Genomic DNA, 17,383 nt, shown 5'->3' with positions numbered 1-17,383 from the left:
GAGGAACTTTTTTCTGTTTGTTCAATGCCTAATTCAAGGGTGACCGAGTCCAAAAAGCCACCACACGGGGACTCTCAGCACATAAATACTGTAATAGGAATGGACTACAGAAAGTCAGGACTTCTCTGTGGGAAAGGACAAGCTAAAGAGTGATTAAAGAGAAAAAGGAACGTTTCTTCATGCTGATTTTTAACTTCTACATTCTGAATAATGGTTGTCTCTGTTCTCCTTAACAGCCTTGATCCTGAAATTAGACCAAACGTGGCAAATTCTCCTATCTGAGCCTCACTAAAGGGAGCATGCCATGGATTTCAGCCACCAGGAACCAGCTCAGGATGGTAGCTCAGTAGTTTAATCAAGGGGCAAACTCGTGTCTGGAGGGATGACAACCTGAAGTTCTACAGCTCAACGGCTCTGTTGAGCGACACCCAGGTGCTGGGTTTACGAGGCGAGGTTTTGGTAGTGGGGGGAGCTGCAAGGATGGCCTCTGTTTACAACAGAGCAACACGTTTACGGTGGAATGTCAACCTCTGATCTGATTTATTAAAAAAAAGAAGTTCACTCTTTTGTAATAAAAATAAAAGACTTTATTCAGTTCAGTGTACCCTGGGTACTCTATTTGCCCAAATGCTTATTCCATATAAAGAAATGTAAACCATTCATAAATACAATGTAAGAGCAGCAAAACAAATCAAACCACCTGCAACCTGCAGCAGAAAGAGCTTCTTTACTTCACTGTGCTTTCACGGAGCAGCTGAGATGAGTCTGTCTGCCAAACTGGCGCACAAAGTCCGGTAAGGGCAGCACTGAGCCCCAGCCCACTTTGGGATTCATACTGATGAAATCATCCAAGTTCATCTTGGAGTCTAAAACAAGAGCAGAGAAGTGAAATGTCAGAGTTCCCGATTCAGCTTCTGTAGCACATACAGCTACCATGAAAATCCCAAGAAAAAACGTTTCAAAGTATAACTCAGAGCAGCTCACAGCACGCTTGCTGAGCAGCAGTCCATCAGCTCTGCAGACCGTACAGAGCCACCAGAACCTCTATTTCCAGCGCCTGCAGTGTGGCATAAGTCCTGAAGCTGCCCTCTGCCCATGGCTGTAATCCCGTTACCTGATCAGCAAGTCTCATTAGTCCTAAGGAACAGTGAGCATGAGAAAAGATTTTATTTTTCCCTGCAACAGCAATGCGGAAGAGTTGAGGAGCATCAGAGAACCGGAGTGCAGCCAACAACCGGAACGTAGAGCTGCAGAGCAGCAGGTGCCTCAGTCCCTGCCCTCACACACACCCAGCTGCTCAAGGCAGCTTCTTTAGCGACAACGGACGGGTCACAGCAGCAGCCCGAGCAAGGAGCTGCCTGCTGCCTTTCAGAAGCCTCTTGGCACACCCAGAGCTTGTTACTCCCCAGGCTGCTTACCTTCGTGCTTTCTTTCCTTCCAGCCCCAAACTTTTGTCTTTGCTGCACACTGGCCCAGCCCCGCAAGGCAGGAAGAAAGCTCTGACACAGCCCAGCCTGGAGCCTAGAGGGAGGCTCAGGCTAAGAGGGCACAAACGCTTTTTATTTTTTGACTCCTGACTTCTCCCTGCAGGAGAGGCAGAAACCATTCTGCCTTGGTTGTGGATCCCAGACTGCTCAGCGGAACGTGCTGCTCTGTGGTTTGGGGTTGAGGCACCTCCTGTGTCTTTTTTCTACAGCAAGCTGTCTTTTTTTGCTGGTGCAAGCTGCTGACTCAGCACCACACTGATCAGACATTTTTGACTTCAGCTCTGACAACCACCACCCCTGGGTTTGTTGTTGTTATGTTCTCACTGACAACCTGTGCAAATAATCCTTTTTAATAGACATTAAAGGAAAATGAAGAGATTGAGTTTACAAAACAGAGTGGGGGAGCCCATGGGGTTAGTGCTACAGCTTTTCTGCTCTATTTATTTAACATGGGTGATTCCTGTGCACATTTAAGGATTAAGAAGCAAACCAGAGTGGGCTCTAACGAATGGATTAGAAATGGAATTTGCTCCAGCTGCAAAAAGCCTGTGTAATCAGGCTCACCATTACAGATAGTGTAAGCGAGGAAGGGAAGACAACGTTTGGGAATCCCATACCCAGCAGTCCCAGACAACACGCAGCCCCTGCAGCCCTCTTGTTTGCACCATATCTACACCGCAGCACAGCTTTGGGATTTTCTGAGCCCCAGCTCTCAGCACCTGCAAGGTCTGGCCCCTAACTTGACCTTTTCCTTGTCAGCCCCTTTGGGTACTGAACATTAAAAACTCTCTCAACCACAGTCCCACTGCTGCCACAAGTGCCAGCACAAGGTCACTTTCTACTCGACTACGTGGGGATTTAAAATAGCACAAGCCCAGCAATTTGCTGTTCAAACTCCAGAACAACCAGCAGAGGATAACAGTTCCAGCATGCAGGTAGCCTGGTAAGCTTGTTTTCCAATCCCCAGCTTGTCTTTTCCTCTCAGATGCTTTTATTTTACAATTAATGTGATTACTCATGTAGTTTAAGATCTGAAAGATAAACAAGTCCCTGCTTTATGTGCACTGAGCATAGCAGAAGAATAATTTAATTAAAATGTTCTGCGAATGGTGAAGAAGCCCAAGGGGGATTGTTCCAGCAGTCACAACCAAAGCAGCTGCTGTTAGCAACTTGGGAGCTGCTGTCACACTGTCTGTAGGAAGGGAAACAGTCTCTGACATTTGGGAGGGTGGTGGCAGGGCATAACACAGTGCATCAGGAGTTTAATGAGAGCAAAACCTGTTGTAACAGGCAAGCAAGAAGAAGAAACAAGCTTCACCGTCCCGTGAAGAGCAGATGGTCTAAAGACCAGTCAGTAGGTGGCACTAAAGCAGTATGAGAGCCACGTAACTGCCTGTAGGAAAACACAAGTGCTCTCCCATCTCCTTCGGTTCAGGAGACAGAAGTCCCCCCTTTGTCATCCTTGTTATTCACGTGCCACATCTGAAGGCTGTGCACTTATGTGAGACCTTACAGCTTTAGGCAATAGCTCCACAAAAACACAGACCACCACAAAAGCCTTTTTCTGAAGCAGATAAAAAGTGGCAAAAAATAATAATAAAAAATCTGCTGTTTATTTTTAAGATTTACAACACGCTCACAGTCCTCCTCTGATGCTGTAGGTGTTACACTAGTCTGCATTTGGGCACCCACAGAGCTAAGGCTTCCTCTTTGCCCAAACTCACTTTGTTTACAGTCCGTGAGACCTACCTGGTGCATTCCGAGATCCTTGCACGTATTCATTTCTTTTTTGATCAAGTCTGACACTTTTGCCCTGAGCAGGGACAAAACAAAAATGCCATCTGACAGTGCACAGCCTAACAGCCACGATACCTGTGGCATCTGCCAACAGGAGTTTTTGGAGTAATTCCAACCTCCAAAGGGGGTGTTGCTGTTACAATATGTGGATGATCTTTTATTGTTAGGACAGGAGAAAACAGCTGTGAAGGAAGGCACTAACAAGCTATTCGAATTTCTGGGAAAACAGGGCTTGAAAGGATTGGAAAATAAATTAAAATTTGTAGAAAAAGAGAAGTCAAATATTTAGGGCATCTAGTGGCTGAGGGGGAATGAAGAATAAATCCAGAGAGGATTCAATGAGGAAACGGGAGGTGATCAGGCATCGGGTAATAGGGAATAAAAGGTTATGGTTTGTTTACTGAAATGCGCTCCTGATTGACAGGCCGCATGCCATTGCACTTGCAGATAAAATAACTTCACAGAAGATCCTGTCTGAAGAAAATTATTTGAGATGTTTCTCACAACAGTTTTATTTTCAAATGGGAATCAGGTTATAGCGCGCATGAGCTGCTTAGATCTGTATCAGTCCTTCTTTCCTTCCGCTAGGATCCTGCCATTACCTTGTGGAGAAGGTACAGAAGGGAACTGCAGCCACCTGCCTGCCCTGTCTCGCAGCTGCCTGTTACAGAAACACATCACACACGGCACCCACACAGTTCCTCAGCTGCCCTACCTGCATTCTTCAGAAATAAACCCCCAGAATTCATGGCTTCTAGGGATTTCAGTAGTAATAAAAAGAACAAAAAGCCTTTACACATCCATTCTACCTGTGTGCTGCCAAACACCTGGGGAGAAGTGAAAATCAAAGTGAGGCTTTTCAGCATTAGGAGCTGGTGCTACCAGTTGTATCGAAGCAGTAAGACCTGAGCAACTGCAGGGTGCAAGCTGGATTTTACACAGGCTTGCAGCAAGGAGGGCTGATCTCATCGGGACTTAAACCATGCAGAATCAAACCTCATTCATTTGTAGGAGGAAGACTTAAAAGAAAACCCCAGGCTGGGCTAGCCAGCTTCAGAATGGTGAATCCCCACCTCAAAACAGATCTTGTTTAGTTTTATTTAAAAAAGCAGGATGAGCACCCACAGCAGAGGAACAGAGGCCAGAGCACTGCCAACACAAGACTTATTCCAACACAAGAATTATTCCTTTTGAGTTAGTATTAGGAAAAAAAAAAATGCTTCACTGGTTCCTGATAGTTTATTGGTTGAATTCCAACAGGAATTTCACAGTCCTTTAACACTTCCTGGTAAACTTCATAACAAGGCATCACTGGTCCCAGTGTCTTGTCCCAGCACCACAGTGGGTATTTACATTACCCTATTTGGCCTACATTTTACTTAAATGCTACAGAATTTCCTTGCTCAAAGTGCTCTATTTGGGCTCAGCATCTGCTCTGTCCTGAAAAGGCAATATTTCAGTATCAAGAACAAAACCTCCCACCTTTTTAAGTTTACTAAAAGCTTTAAAACCCCACTGGATAAGAGAAGCAGGGTGTGTTGAGTGTAACTAACATCCTTTAAGACGCAGCAGCACCAGAGCGCTGATTTTCTTTAAATACCCTAAGTTCACAAACTCATTTCTTTTTAACAGCACAATGCTCATATACATTAAAAAAAAAAATATGTATTTATGCTATTTTTTCAGTCTTCAAGCATTTGTTTAGCATCAAAGACAGAGCAAATAGATGTAATATAAGTCCTTGTAACTGATAAGCTTTTGTAGTCATCTTCTCAAAAGCTTATGACTCTGGCTTCTCTAAATGACAGCAATATAACCTCAAGGAGTAATGTAATGCTCTGATCTCACAAATAAATTGGCACTAAAGCCATATACGTGATCAGTTCCACCAGCTGTTAAATTACAGTCACCTCTAACACCAGCAGCGAGCAATTTAATCTTCCACAAACACAAATTAGCATGGAAAAGAGAGTACTCTAAGTGAGGAGGAAGCAGTTATCCATAAAGGCATTTGGCGTGGATAAACATCAATGTCCCAGGCTCTTTTATGCTAACCAAAGGTCAGCCACCCAGCTTCCTATCAAGTTTGAAATCAGGTGCTTTATGCCTGATAAGACTGTGCATACATTGAAGCACACACCATTACGAGGTGTCTCAGGTGAGGAAAGGAAAAACAAAACCAAAGCCTGAGAAACTTGCACTGAGCGAAAGGCAGTGTGAACGAGATGTCCTAGACCTGACAGAGTCTCCTCCTGTTCTGACCCCAATCCCAGAGCTACCCAGTCAGCGATCCTCCACCTTGGGTGGGCGCAGGGTAAGCAGTCACCGTCCCCTGCAACACCCAGGTGACTGCCCAGACAAGAGCACATCACCAGAGGTGCACTCAGAGCCTTCCAGGTGGCTGGCAACACGACAAGAAGCGAAGCACTCGAGTGGGAACAAAGGAAACTCTGGTTGCATACTGGAATTGTATTTAATTCATGCCTGGGATCAAATATTGGAACACTGTGCCCAGAGGGGTGGTGCAATGTCCGTCCCTGGAGTTGTTCCAGGCTAGACCAGACAGAGTCTTAAAGCCCCTCAGTCTAATTGCACCGGCTTTGAGCAGGGTCTGGACTGGATGACTTGGGGATGCTCCTCCCAGCCTGGCAAGGTACAAGCTAAGGAATGAAGTACGGGAGCAATCAAAGTCTCTGCATCTTTAGCTACCTACCAACATCCCAAGGATGACCTGGAGGCTGGCTGAGACAGGTGTTTCATAGCCTGGAATTTCTAAAAATGCTTCACAAGGCTGTACCTGTGCTCCCACCCCCACTCATAACTCATTTATACCCAAGTGAAACGCCAAACTTTCTTAGAAAGCAACACGAACACTGTGAATTAACTTGCCTGCAGCTTCAAACCACAATAAACTTGGCTCTAGACACAAGACATGTTCCTTTGACCACACCTTCTCTAACAGAAATATATGGTAGCATTGTATTATTAAAAAAGCAGCAAAACCAAACGTGCACAGCATCAACAAACTCCACCAAAACAAAACTTCACCACACTTCTCTCCATCTGGGAAGAAAAGGAGAGAACAAACACACGGCAAACATTAGCCAGCTTGGCAAACACGTGGTTCGAGTAAGCTGAAATGCCGTGTGATAAAAAAAGTGGGGTAATCACTGTGTTAAAAATTCCCTTTCCAACCCTAGGCAGGTTGCTTGGCCTCTGTTTCACCTCCCCATTGCAACATTTCATACCTCTTATTCTCTGCACAGTTTCTGAAGACCAGCAGTTCGTGTTTGATAACAGCAGTGGCAGCTGCCAGCAAGCACGCTACACTTTACATGTTCGGAAAAGGCAAGCACTGCAGAGCCCCATTTTGTCCCCACACACTGCGCTGGCTGGATACGTTTCCAAAGCACATGTCCAAAAGCACATTTATTTTTTGCACCCACCTGACTGAATCATTCAACTCTGTTAAAAGGAAAAAGGAGTCCTGCCAGCTCACCTGCTGTTTCAATGCAGGGGTACGAGGGAGGAGGTTTCTGCCATTTCCCATCTGCATCTTTCATGTGAGATCTGTCCGAAGCAAACGTCTCCAGGTACAGATCTGCTCGTATCATCCGGATTTTCCTAAACAACAATGCAAAATTGTATCAAGAGATATATGTACATAACGCTGCATTAGCCACTCTGGAGAAGAGCCCTTTCTTCCTCCCAGGGAGCCTTAGCTTAGTTAAATACTCCACTCAGAAACACTGGGCTAAGCTGCTGGGCTGTTAAGAATAAACATCAGCAAGGAAAGGCTTTTGATGATTAAACAACAACAATTAAAGAGCTTTAGAAAAATAATGCAGTGCATTTAGTTTCTTGGAGTATAACAGAAGACTTCTATCAGTATATATCCACAGAGACAACATCAACTTGAACTTCATGAAATAAAATTCATGCTCTTCATCTTTTTTTTTTTTGTCCTCACCTGTGAAATTCAGGATGAAGGCTGTCATCCAGCCTAAAGGCCTCTGTGCTGTACATGTCAAAAGGACAGGGGAATGGCAGCACTGTGTCAAGATCATAAATGAAGTTCTGCTCCCCACTGGAAACATGAAGTAGGATAACGTGGTAGTCCTGGGAAGAACGGTAATTGTCAGGAGTTAAACAGTTGTTAACCAGAAACCGGCACAGGGAGTAGAAAAAAAGCCTCCTGGAAGCTGAGGCTACAGCTTCTCTTCTTTAGAGACTGCTTTCTGATGCTTGGGTATCAGGCCTGTGATGTTCCAGCACCAGGAGAGAGGTTTCCTAACGCCTGCCTCAGCCCTTGTGCCTTTTGGTAAGCCTTGCTATTCTCCCCATTACTTGTAGCCTTCTTTGATATCAGCCTGGGCAGCTAACCTGAAGAGTACACTAGTCCTCATACCACATCTTTGATTCCTTAAGATGTAGGAAACACGGGTATGGCAGGGGGTTGGAGAAACTCCAGTTACTATTTTCAGTGTTAGTTACTTACATTCATTGCAGTTTTCCAAAAAGTAAATTGAAGATAGTTGTTGTTAACTCCTATTCCTTCTCAGATCATCCCGATAACACTTGGACCTCTTTTTAAACCAAGCCTTTTTTACAATATAAACACACTGATAATTATCCAGAAAGTGATTCTGTAATGACAGAATTTCAGAAATTCACAGATTTTTTTTTTTTAAACAGAATTTCTGAAATAAATTGCCACGCAAAATTGATTTTTTCCCTCCCGTACAGTATAACCATAACTACACATCTTTAAAAGGAATTCTGTAGTGGCAACTACTGAACTACATTAAATTAAACGACACGCCAAAAACTCTGGAAGAGCTTCCATACATGCTGGCACCTGAAGACATGTATTGCTCACGTTTTTCCATCCCATGTCAGACCTATATGGATATTTTCACCTATCAGCTTGTTACAAGACATCTATTTAACATCCTACAAAGCTGGCGGGCCCCAACAAAACCAGACAGTAATTTTCACAGAACTGTTGTGCACTCTTACCAATGCTAACTAAGCTTTGTCACCTGGCGGTTTTATGGGCCATCTCACTGCTATTTTCCTGTGAACAATAAAAGGAGGGCTGCATTTAGGCTGCTGTAGAAGAAGAATAAATACTAATACAGAACTACAGGACGGCTGAGGTCAGAAGGGACCTCTGGCACAGTGAGAGTGTTTCCTGATGCTCAGGGGGGACATAAACCTAAATTCATTCCAGCAGAGGTATCTAACACTGCCCACATCTGATCCTGCAGACCTCAGCTGCAGAGGCATGCACTTAAATACTGACAAAGAAAGAACAGAGGGCCTTACCCAGACAACAGGCTCATCTCCATGCCCTGACTTCTGTTTCCAGAGCGGGATCTGAAAGTTAAGCAATTTGGCATAAACCACTCCTGACTTTCAGAGATTAGTTTCGGGTTGAGAAAGTTCTTTGCTAAACTCTGCATTTCATCAGCTTGTATCAGTACTGCTGTCAGAAAGCTTGCTCCAGTTTTTATCTTTCAGAAACATTAAACTGGACGCTATTCTGGACCATATAATGTAATATTCCCCCTAACTTGATGGATGACAGGGAAAAATCATCCCACAGCCCTTAGGGGCACCGTGATTCCTTCTTCCCACAATCCAAGCGTGTCAGGTAAGGACATTCATAGAAACATTCAGGTTGGAAGAGACCTTTAAGATCAGCTAGCCCAACCTTTAACCTTTAACTAAGATTAATCTGTTGTTTTACGGCAACTTCTTTTAAGCTTGGACAGAATGCCATGAACCTTTTGTTCCCCTGAGGGTATCCTTATCCTTGGGGCTTCTAGAGGAGAGAGCAGGGCTCTCTTTTGGTGCAGCAGTCCGAGCTGTTTCCTTTTACTGTTTCTCAGGTTCTGGTGTTGCCTTCATGTCTTGAGCAAATACTGCGTGGGGTCTGGAAGCCAGAAACAAATGAAATTCTTCACGCTCCCAGGTGGCGCTGCCTGCACGCCTCTGAGCTGCTGCAGGGGGGCCTGGGGCCAAGTCTCACCTACCCCAGGCTGTAGTTAAAAGGCCTGGGGTAGTTAAAGGGCCTCCCACCTCCCCCCGCCTGTGGTTTACCACCCCCACGGAGCGCACAACTCACCCACTCACCATCCTCCTCTCGTTGGAGATGAAAACCGCGTAGAACTCCTCCACAGGGCGTTCCCCCCGACTCCTGATGTAGTCGCACAGCTTCCACACGTTTTCCTCACTGCAAAACACACCCGTCGACGGCACCGTTTTCTTTTCAATCCCCTTTTCACCTTCACTTCCAGCAACCCAAACCGGGCCGGGAAGGTTTCCCTGCGGGGTTTTTAGCTCCGCTTTCAACTCCCCCCCTCAGCGCGCCGCCAGCTTCCAGTCAGGCGCCGACCGCCATTTTGAGGCGCCTCCCTTACCAGTAGCAGCCGGTGTAAGCGCAGGCGGCTCGGGGAGGCACCGCCGGCCGGTACCGGTCCTCATCCAGCTCCGCCATGCTCCGGGGGGAGATTTCTCGTGCTGGAGAACGGGGCCGGGCTCCTGAGGGAGCCGCCTGAGGGCGGGCGAGGAGCCCGTGAGGAGGCGGCGCTCGCCTGAAGGGGCGGCACGCGCCGCTTCCCGCCCGCCAAAAGGCTCAAACGGTTCTGCCACCTCCGCGTGTAACCCTCCGCCGGGAAAGATTTAAAAAATACTTCCAAAAAATAAAAAAAATAAAAAGAGCGGGCGAGGGCCGGCTCTCAGTGAGGGCGGGGAGAGGGAGCCGCGGCGAGGAGGGAAGAAAGGGGAGGAAGAAAGGGGGGAGGAGGGAGATGGAGGGCTCCGTGTGAGGCGGAGGGATCCGCAGCGGGCCGTGGAGCCTCCTCAGTGGGCGCCGCGCCGCCATGGGGGTGCTGAGGCGCAGCGCCGGCAGCCGCCCGCAGTCCCTGGCCGCCATGGACTCGAGCTCCGAGTTCCTCTCGCTGCAGCCCGGCGGCAGGAGGACGAGCAGGCAGAGAGCAGCCCCGGCCGTGAGTTCCCGCGGGGTTCCCTCCGAGCGAGCCCGGGCGGGGAGCTTGGGGGGGTTTCGTTCACCAGCTCTCCCCCCCCCCCCCTCAGGCGGTCCCGCGGGCAGGTGCACGCGGGGGGCGTGCTGAGGGGGCTCGGAGAGCAAGGCTAAAAATCAGGGTTAATTAGTGCTGAAGTAAAAAAAAAAAAAAACCGTTAGTTAGGGGGTGTAACGTGGTTACGACTTCCCTTAAGGGGTTGATGGTGTTAGGGAAAACCCTAATTTGCTCTTAGGGACGATTTGTGTGTCTGGTATTTCATCCACACCATTTCCAGCTCCGTCTTGCTGCTCCCATCCCCGCTCAGCATCACCTGAAGGAATTGGCTGCTGTACACACAGCTAGCTAGAGCTCAAGCTCTGCTCTTCCCAAAGGCAGAGCAGAACCACCTCCAACCCCCTCACAGCTCTCAGGGCGAGCCCTGCCTCCGAGCGATGCTTTCAGCTCTCCGTGCCGCCGAGCTCAGCGTTCTCGGCTGTTTGGGTTCAGGCTGGGGTTTTGTTTTGTTTTTTCTCTTCCCCCTTCTCATTTCAAGTCTACTGAACTAAGCAGGAAGCAGCCCTTGGGGTGTCGTCTCTTTGCAAGCAGGCGCTGGAGGCTGCTTCAATATCTCCACTTTGCTGTTGCAGTGTGCACGAGAAGCGGTTGTCAAAGCCTGCAAGGACTTGAGCTGCCCGTGGCACGTGAGGGAAGGCTGTGCAGTTAGGCAGGGCAAGCAGCCGGCCCGCCTTCGTTGTGGGACCAGGAATGAGGAAGTTAAATGTAAAGTTTTCACTGAAGTGAAAGCAGAATCCTTCTCATGAAACAGGTTGTAAGGTGTGTTTGGTTTGGTTTCTTTCTTTGTGTTTTTTCACCTCTTTGCAGAACTTTCCCATGCTTTGAGGCAGAGTCACTCCTGTTTCATTTGTAGGACCGCCAGCCTTTGCTGGAGCATTCAAATAGCAGAGACATGTAGAAGTGCCCTAGATGACAGAGATGGCGATCCTGCTCCTAGCTGCTTGTTCACGTCCTAATGTCTCTTCCCTAACTTTCTGGTGCGCAAAGACTTGGCAATAGCAGCTTTTGCAGTTTCCCCGATACCAGCAAGCCATTTACCTTCAGTTATTCGGCGTATTTCATCCATCTAGATTAAGGAGCATGCAGCAGAAAGTCTCAGGTAAACTGGAGTCTGATGGCTTCGTCTTCTCCCAAGTTTCCAGTCCCAAGGAGTCCTGTGGCAGACCGTAAGCGGCGGCTGTCCCTCTGGAGACTGTTTGTCTGCAGCTTTACAACCCCGCTGTGATTCCTCAGGCCGAACAAGGTCGTTTTGTTGTGACCTGTACTTGACACCTGTGTGCTCCAGAGTTCCCTTTTTGTTTGGGGAATGTGGGAAGTGGCCCTTTTCTCTGCTGAGCCTTCCTGAGTCATCTGCATAGGGACTTGACACCAGAGCTCGTAGCCTAAACACACTTGTTGGCTGTTTGGCTGGCACTTGAGCATCTGCTTGCTTCCTTAGAGACACCCAACAGCTAACTTCTTAGAAGCAATTGTTGATCACTTCCCGTAGTAGGAGGAAAATAACTTTCAAACTACTACAAAATTCCTTCCTGCAGTTTCCTTGCTCTGGTTTAGCCACTTGCTTCTGCTGAATTTCACTTCTTGAGTGCGTTTTTTCAGCCTTGTATGACTGATATGAGCCAGTTCTGCCCTGCTGGCAGCCTGCTGCAGGTAACGTAGTGCTTCTCAGTGTCTGCTGTCTCACTGACTTGGGATGCTTTCATAGGAGCCAGAGGATGATCAGGGTTCCTGATCCATTGTTCCTGGCTGTGCCCTTGTTTGAGACAAGGTGAAGATAAAAGAAGAGCTGATAAAGAATAACATGAGTACACGGCACTGTGCTTGTTGCAGAGAAGTCATCAAATAAATGCATAACTATGTGTACAGAGGTCTCCTGAGTTATTCCACTCTTTTCTTTCTTAAGCCTCCCAGAGGAAAAACATTAAACATCACTGTGGCAGACCAGGCTGGTTTCATCAAGCTTTAGGTCTTGTTTCATCTCTGCTGGGTCTGGGGAATAAAAAATGTCGTCAAGAGTTGTTTCAGATGCCTGGATTCAATTCAGATTCAATTCAGATGCCTTGTGCTAGGGCAAGCATCTCGTGAGGCCCCTTTCTATCAGCACAGAGAACAGGAGGAAGAAAAGCTTTCTCCCACGTGCCCTTACCAGTGCCCTCCTCTAACTTCTTCATGCCTTTGCTGTTACCTTGAACAAACACTAACTAAGCTCTTAGTAAAGTTGGTGCCGGGAAGCAGAAGAATCTTGTCTATTTTCTGACTTTTGAGTGAAATTTCATTTAATGTACTCTTACTGGAACTTCATTTTGTAAACAGAATGACACCCCACTCAAGGATATCACAGCTTCCCTCCCGTACTAAAAATGATAGTACTCACCCTTGTAGGAGCAGCAATGTGAAGAAGGTCAAGGGCAGTAAGAAGGGTTCGAAGCTTTGATATAACAAGCCTTATACTTTTTTTTTGACAGAGTTCCTAATAAGCATCTTTAGCAAGGTCTAGAGATGGGAGAAAAACTCAAACTAGATTTTAGTTCTAGGATGCATGATGTCAAGCTTGACTGTTCCTCTGAACAGTCAATTGAATTTAATTTTTTTAAATTTAAATTAATTAGTTTACTTTTTTAATTTAAATTCAACTGAATTTAAAGTTTTGAATTTAAATTCCGATTGAATTTATTGAAAAAAATTCCAAATGAATTTATAGTTTTGTTGTTGTTGTTGTTGTTTTTCACGAAACACTAAGTTTATGTGAAAGGTTTTGCTGCAATATCTTTTTGCCAAGGATATTAAGCTTAAGTTATCCACAAGAAAACGATGGGGAGAGGGAAGCTTTAGTTTTGAAAGCTTTTTTTTTTTTTTTTTTTTTTTTCTTTTTTCTCCAGGTTTTTCTTGAGCACAGCAGCGTTTCAGTGTCTGCCTGCCATTAGTTGCCCCACTACCAAGTCAGGAGGGTCAATTAAACTTGCATGAGGCAGAATTTCTTTATCTGAATCTACGTGGTTCACATAAATATATTCTCGTTTCCTTCTTTCCCTAGGATTATTCTTCTACCAGTATTGAATGTTTCAACAGACACCGTTTAAGATCAATGAGCAAAAGCATCCTGCGGTGTTCAGTCTCCAGCTTTGAAGAAAGTATGGCGATACTGAGGGGAAATGTCAAGAGAAGATGCTTTTCAAGGTACTGTATTTCTATATGTTCAATCTCTGTTCGATTTGTAGATTGAAAAGCAAGAGAGAAAGCATGTGCAGTGAGTTGTGGCCTGATAAACCTCCGGCTAAAATCAGCAGAGGCCTATGAGCATGCTGATGGCGTACCAGTACCTTAAAACTAGAATCCCTTTTCTCAGTGAAAGTCTTCTGCTTTTCTAAAAAAACCTGTTTTTTTTTTCCCAACCCCTTTGAGGTGTTCTTGTGGTTTAACCCGGCCGGCAGCTAAACACCACGCAGCCCTTCTGCAACCCTCCCACCTCCCTCTCTGGGATGGGGGAGAGAAACGGGAAAGTGAAGCCCGCGAGTTGAGATAAAGACAGTTTATTAAGACAGGAAAATAATAATAATGATGATGATGATGATGATAGTACTGCTACTAGTAATGTGTACAAAACAAGTGATGTACAATGCAGTTGCTCACTACCCGCTGACCAGTGCCCAGCGTACCCCCTAGCAGCCCGGCTGCCCCGCCCTATCCATGGTGCAGCGTGTTGCCATAAGGCATAGAATTCTTTGGCCAGTTGGGGTCGGCCATCCTGAGTCTGTCCCCTCGCAGCTGTTGCTGTGCGCCGATTCTGATCGCCAGTAGGACAGTGAGACACCGAAAGGTCCTTGGCTTGTTGTAAGTACTGCTCTGCAGCAATTGAAACATCGGGGTGGTATCAGCACTCTTCTAAACATCCTTTCACACATCCTAAGCCAAAACATAGAAACCTACCCGCTACTAGGAGAACTAACAGTCCTAACTGAAACCAGGACATGTATCTTTTCCACTTGGGTGCTGTTGGTCATAATTTTGAGAATTCAACATGAGCAAGCTAGGAAATGTGGGTACATACAGAACCGCGTGTATATGGCACGCAACAGACTTGGGATGTGGATCCTGCGTGAGGCCTACAGGCTTCTCTTTGTATACCATGGAGCACTGGCTTGTAAACATGGTGAAATTTCCCATCCTTGATGGGTCTAATACAAAAAGTCTTTTCTCCCTTCTCTCCCCTGTCCTCTTTCTTAATGTAGGCAGTTGAGAAAGCCGAAATTGGAACGAAAAAAAGAATATAACACAGGTAAGTGGCTGTAACTCCCCGGGATACCTATTTATGCTGGTTACTCAAGAGGATGGCACTTGGTCACTCCATCGCTTTGATTTGGCCCCAAAGCCTTCTGTAGTCAGCTGAATTCACTCCTCAGTGACTTTTCTGTGAAGAGAGGTAGGTGCAAATAGGAGATTTTATGAATTCCTTGGGGAGGGAGCAGTGTGAATTGCAGCTTGGTAGGCACAAAGCAAACTGTTCTAATTGTGCAAAGTAAATGGATACTTGATAAGTTCAAACTTAGTTCTATAGTTGGCAACCACAAAAGTAAACCTTAGCTGTGATCCTACCAGCACAGTGGTGTAGCTCTTCCCTTCCCCTTGTCCTCTTGGCTCTTTTAATGACAGTGCAAGCAACAAACCTGTGCCAAAGGGTGCTGTATGGTAAACAATGGGCAGGCTTTTTTTCTAAAAAGCATGAGTTTGAGTTATTTGGTGTTTGGGTGTTTCTCTTGAAACGATTCTTACCTCCTTGAGCTGTTAGATCATAATGCAGGAAATGAAAGTGCTGCATGCATAAACAGAGTAATAAAACATACACCTCTTAGGAAGAGGCTTGCAATGTCATAGTGTTTGTTTTGAGCACTGTTAGATACAGTTTTACACGAATGGAGTGAAAACACTTTAGAGAAAGGTGTTGATTGTTCTCACTTTTCCAAGACAGAAATAACTGGAGTAGATTTCCCTCCTGTATGGAACAAAAGTTGCACGTTTGTTTTTGTCTGGCTAGCTTTCAGTCTCTTTAAGAATTTCTCTACAGGTCCCAGTTTTAAGTAGACAGTTTAAACGTGCAGAGCGATAAATAAGTGGAATGCAGTGGTTGTGACAACAACTTCTGATCTGAAATTTAAAGAAAAATCAGTCCACTTCAGGGTGCCTTTTTTGTTTGTCTGTTTCCATTTTACAAGAGCAACGGTGAAATAAGGAGAATCCCATCTTCACTGTTTCAAAATCCTTTGTTTCTGCGTTTCAGTCACCAGAACATTGAGGAGTAGAGGTGGTGCAAAAACTGTGAGACGAGTCCACGGAGAAAACTGGGACTTGGAGCTGCGCCGCAGCTGTAGAGTCGGACACAGTCGGTACTCGACTACTAACTCGTCCATTCTATTTGACAAACTTATAACAAAGTAAGTCATCTTTTCTTGCAGACCTCTTAGAATGATCTTTCTTAGCAAGCCTTTGCACTATGGCATGATGTTGGCCTCGACTTGCTCTTTAGTTTGACAGCAAAGAGGTATGGCTGCTCCTGGCATTGAGAGTTCAATTCGTTGAGTTTTCCCCATTTGGCAGTTTTCTTAGCATCAGAAGTGCCTTCATTTTTAATGAACTTTTTGTTCCATACTCACAAAAGTGAATGTAATGCTTGGTTAAGAAACTGAGGATGGTTTGATACAGTCAAAGCAAAGTAGTCCTAGCGATTCTGCATTTCTGTCCATGGTTTATTTCTGTTTCTGAAGCCAAAATTGTTTTCTGCTTCAGAATTTGCTTTCCTTTCATTTCATCATTTTATACAACACGAAACTTAGATTCCCATGTAGAGAAGAACAAACAGCCTTTCCTCAGTTAACAAAAAATGACTTAATGCTACTGTGCAGAGCAACTTAAGAAGGATTAAAAGTTGACATAATTTTTTTATAACATCTTACTAGGATGTCAGAATTCTTATTTTCCTCCTGCATTTAAATATATATATATTTTAAATGTGCTCAGTAAGAGGGGAAAATAAACCTGAAAACAGCGTGTTTGCAAATCCTCAAAAGCTTGTTCTTAAATCTCTATCAAAAATAAAGATTTGACCTAATTTTTTGGTAATGCCTAAAATCTTGGCTAAGTGTCAATGACTTTTGCTTTGTGCATACTACATTAAAATCTCTTGTTGATTGTGTGTGCTGTTTTATTTTTTTCATACGTGCCTAACTTTGCTCTTACATGTCAACTTTGTATCTTAGTACTGCGGAAGTTGTGCTACAAAAAATGGATGAAATGGAGCAGATGTGTAGATGTTGGGAAGATGTTGAGGTACAAATGACAGAGCAAATACTCCGTCAGTTTGCCATTTTTATAGAGTATTTCCCGTAGGGAAGTAACTTAGTTGTAATTTTAATTGAACTGAAATAACTTCCTTTCAAAGAATAGTGTGGTCTAAACTACCATTTGGTCTTGCTCTCTGGTTATATCTTCATGTCTTACTGATACGGTTGTGCTCTAGATATCTTTTCAGAGTGGAGGAAGCATCTTCTGCAGAAGATGTGGGATAACGGGGAGATGCTGAAATGCATGTCTTCCACTCCGGTTTCTGAATTGCCTTCTGCTTTTTGAATGGACACTGTTTACAAACAGCTGTTTCGGACTTGGGTTTTTACTCCAAATGTTACTAAAAGCTCTGCCTGGGGGACTGAATATGCAAAAAGGCTGGTGCTTTCCATCAGCTTGGCAGTTTAAGCTGTTTAGCTTTTTATCCTTAACTCCTAGATCCTATTTCTCGTCATGCTCAGGAACGCACTTACTTGGAAAGCTTAACAAAAGGCAGTGCATAGCTTCCTGTGTTGGTCACTCGCTCGAATTTTGATTGAACGTTTTTTTTCCTGAGAGCTCGCAAAGAATCTCCAGTATCATGTGGCTTTAATCATCTGTTACAGGCAAATGGAGCTGTTTTCTTTAATTGACCTAACTTGCATTTTAGAATTCTTC

The 17,383-nt window shown here is 45.2% G+C and overlaps 3 protein-coding genes across 7 annotated transcripts in view; 2 read left to right on the top strand and 1 right to left on the bottom strand.

Moving 5' to 3' along the window:
- Positions 1-316: 316 nt before the first annotated feature.
- On the bottom strand, positions 317-9,883 carry LOC309890517 (protein N-terminal glutamine amidohydrolase-like). Of its 2 annotated transcripts, XM_082784943.1 has the most exons (6): positions 9,710-9,883; positions 9,423-9,522; positions 8,613-8,663; positions 7,255-7,403; positions 6,784-6,908; positions 317-866 (listed from the first exon to the last, which is right to left on the bottom strand). In XM_082784943.1, exons 1-6 carry the CDS (start codon positions 9,784-9,786, stop codon positions 733-735), a joined length of 636 nt encoding a protein of 211 aa, XP_082641069.1. In that variant the 5' UTR covers positions 9,787-9,883; the 3' UTR covers positions 317-732. The 2 variants fall into 2 exon arrangements, with proteins under 2 accessions (XP_082641069.1, XP_082641070.1); XM_082784944.1 differs by lacking the exon at positions 8,613-8,663.
- Positions 9,884-10,092: 209 nt separating this feature from the next.
- LOC309890520 (ATPase family AAA domain-containing protein 2-like) lies at positions 10,093-16,950 on the top strand (the record flags this gene model as incomplete). Its single annotated transcript, XM_082784947.1, has 5 exons — positions 10,093-10,297; positions 13,425-13,567; positions 14,620-14,666; positions 15,666-15,771; positions 16,902-16,950. Exons 1-5 carry the CDS (start codon positions 10,172-10,174, stop codon positions 16,948-16,950), a joined length of 471 nt encoding a protein of 156 aa, XP_082641073.1. The 5' UTR covers positions 10,093-10,171.
- LOC309890522 (ATPase family AAA domain-containing protein 2-like) overlaps positions 16,701-17,383 on the top strand; it is a 41,121-nt gene continuing 40,438 nt past the window's right edge. For all 4 annotated transcript variants that reach the window (XR_014319430.1, XM_082784951.1, XM_082784952.1 and 1 more), the window contains exon 1: positions 16,701-17,331. The gene's annotated coding sequence lies outside the window, so the exon portion shown is untranslated. The remainder of the gene's footprint in view (positions 17,332-17,383) is intronic.

This window comes from Aythya marila (genome assembly GCF_965140915.1).
Source record: "Aythya marila genome assembly, contig: HAP1_HAP1_SCAFFOLD_61, whole genome shotgun sequence".
Taxonomy (NCBI): domain Eukaryota; kingdom Metazoa; phylum Chordata; class Aves; order Anseriformes; family Anatidae; genus Aythya; species Aythya marila.
Note: the sequence above shows the minus strand (reverse complement) of the source record. Positions and strands in the feature narration are given on the sequence as shown.

What these genes read in the sequence shown, in the direction of transcription:
- LOC309890517 (XM_082784943.1), bottom strand. Translation starts at nt 9,786, where the DNA reads ATGGCGGAGCTGGATGAGGACCGGTACCGGCCGGCGGTGCCTCCCCGA. An exon ending in GCTTACACCGGCTGCTACTG is followed by an intron (nt 9,523 to 9,709) that starts GTAAGGGAGGCG and finishes TGTGTTTTGCAG; the next exon opens with TGAGGAAAACGTGTGGAAGC. An exon ending in TCTCCAACGAGAGGAGGATG is followed by an intron (nt 8,664 to 9,422) that starts GTGAGTGGGTGA and finishes CTTAACTTTCAG; the next exon opens with ATCCCGCTCTGGAAACAGAA.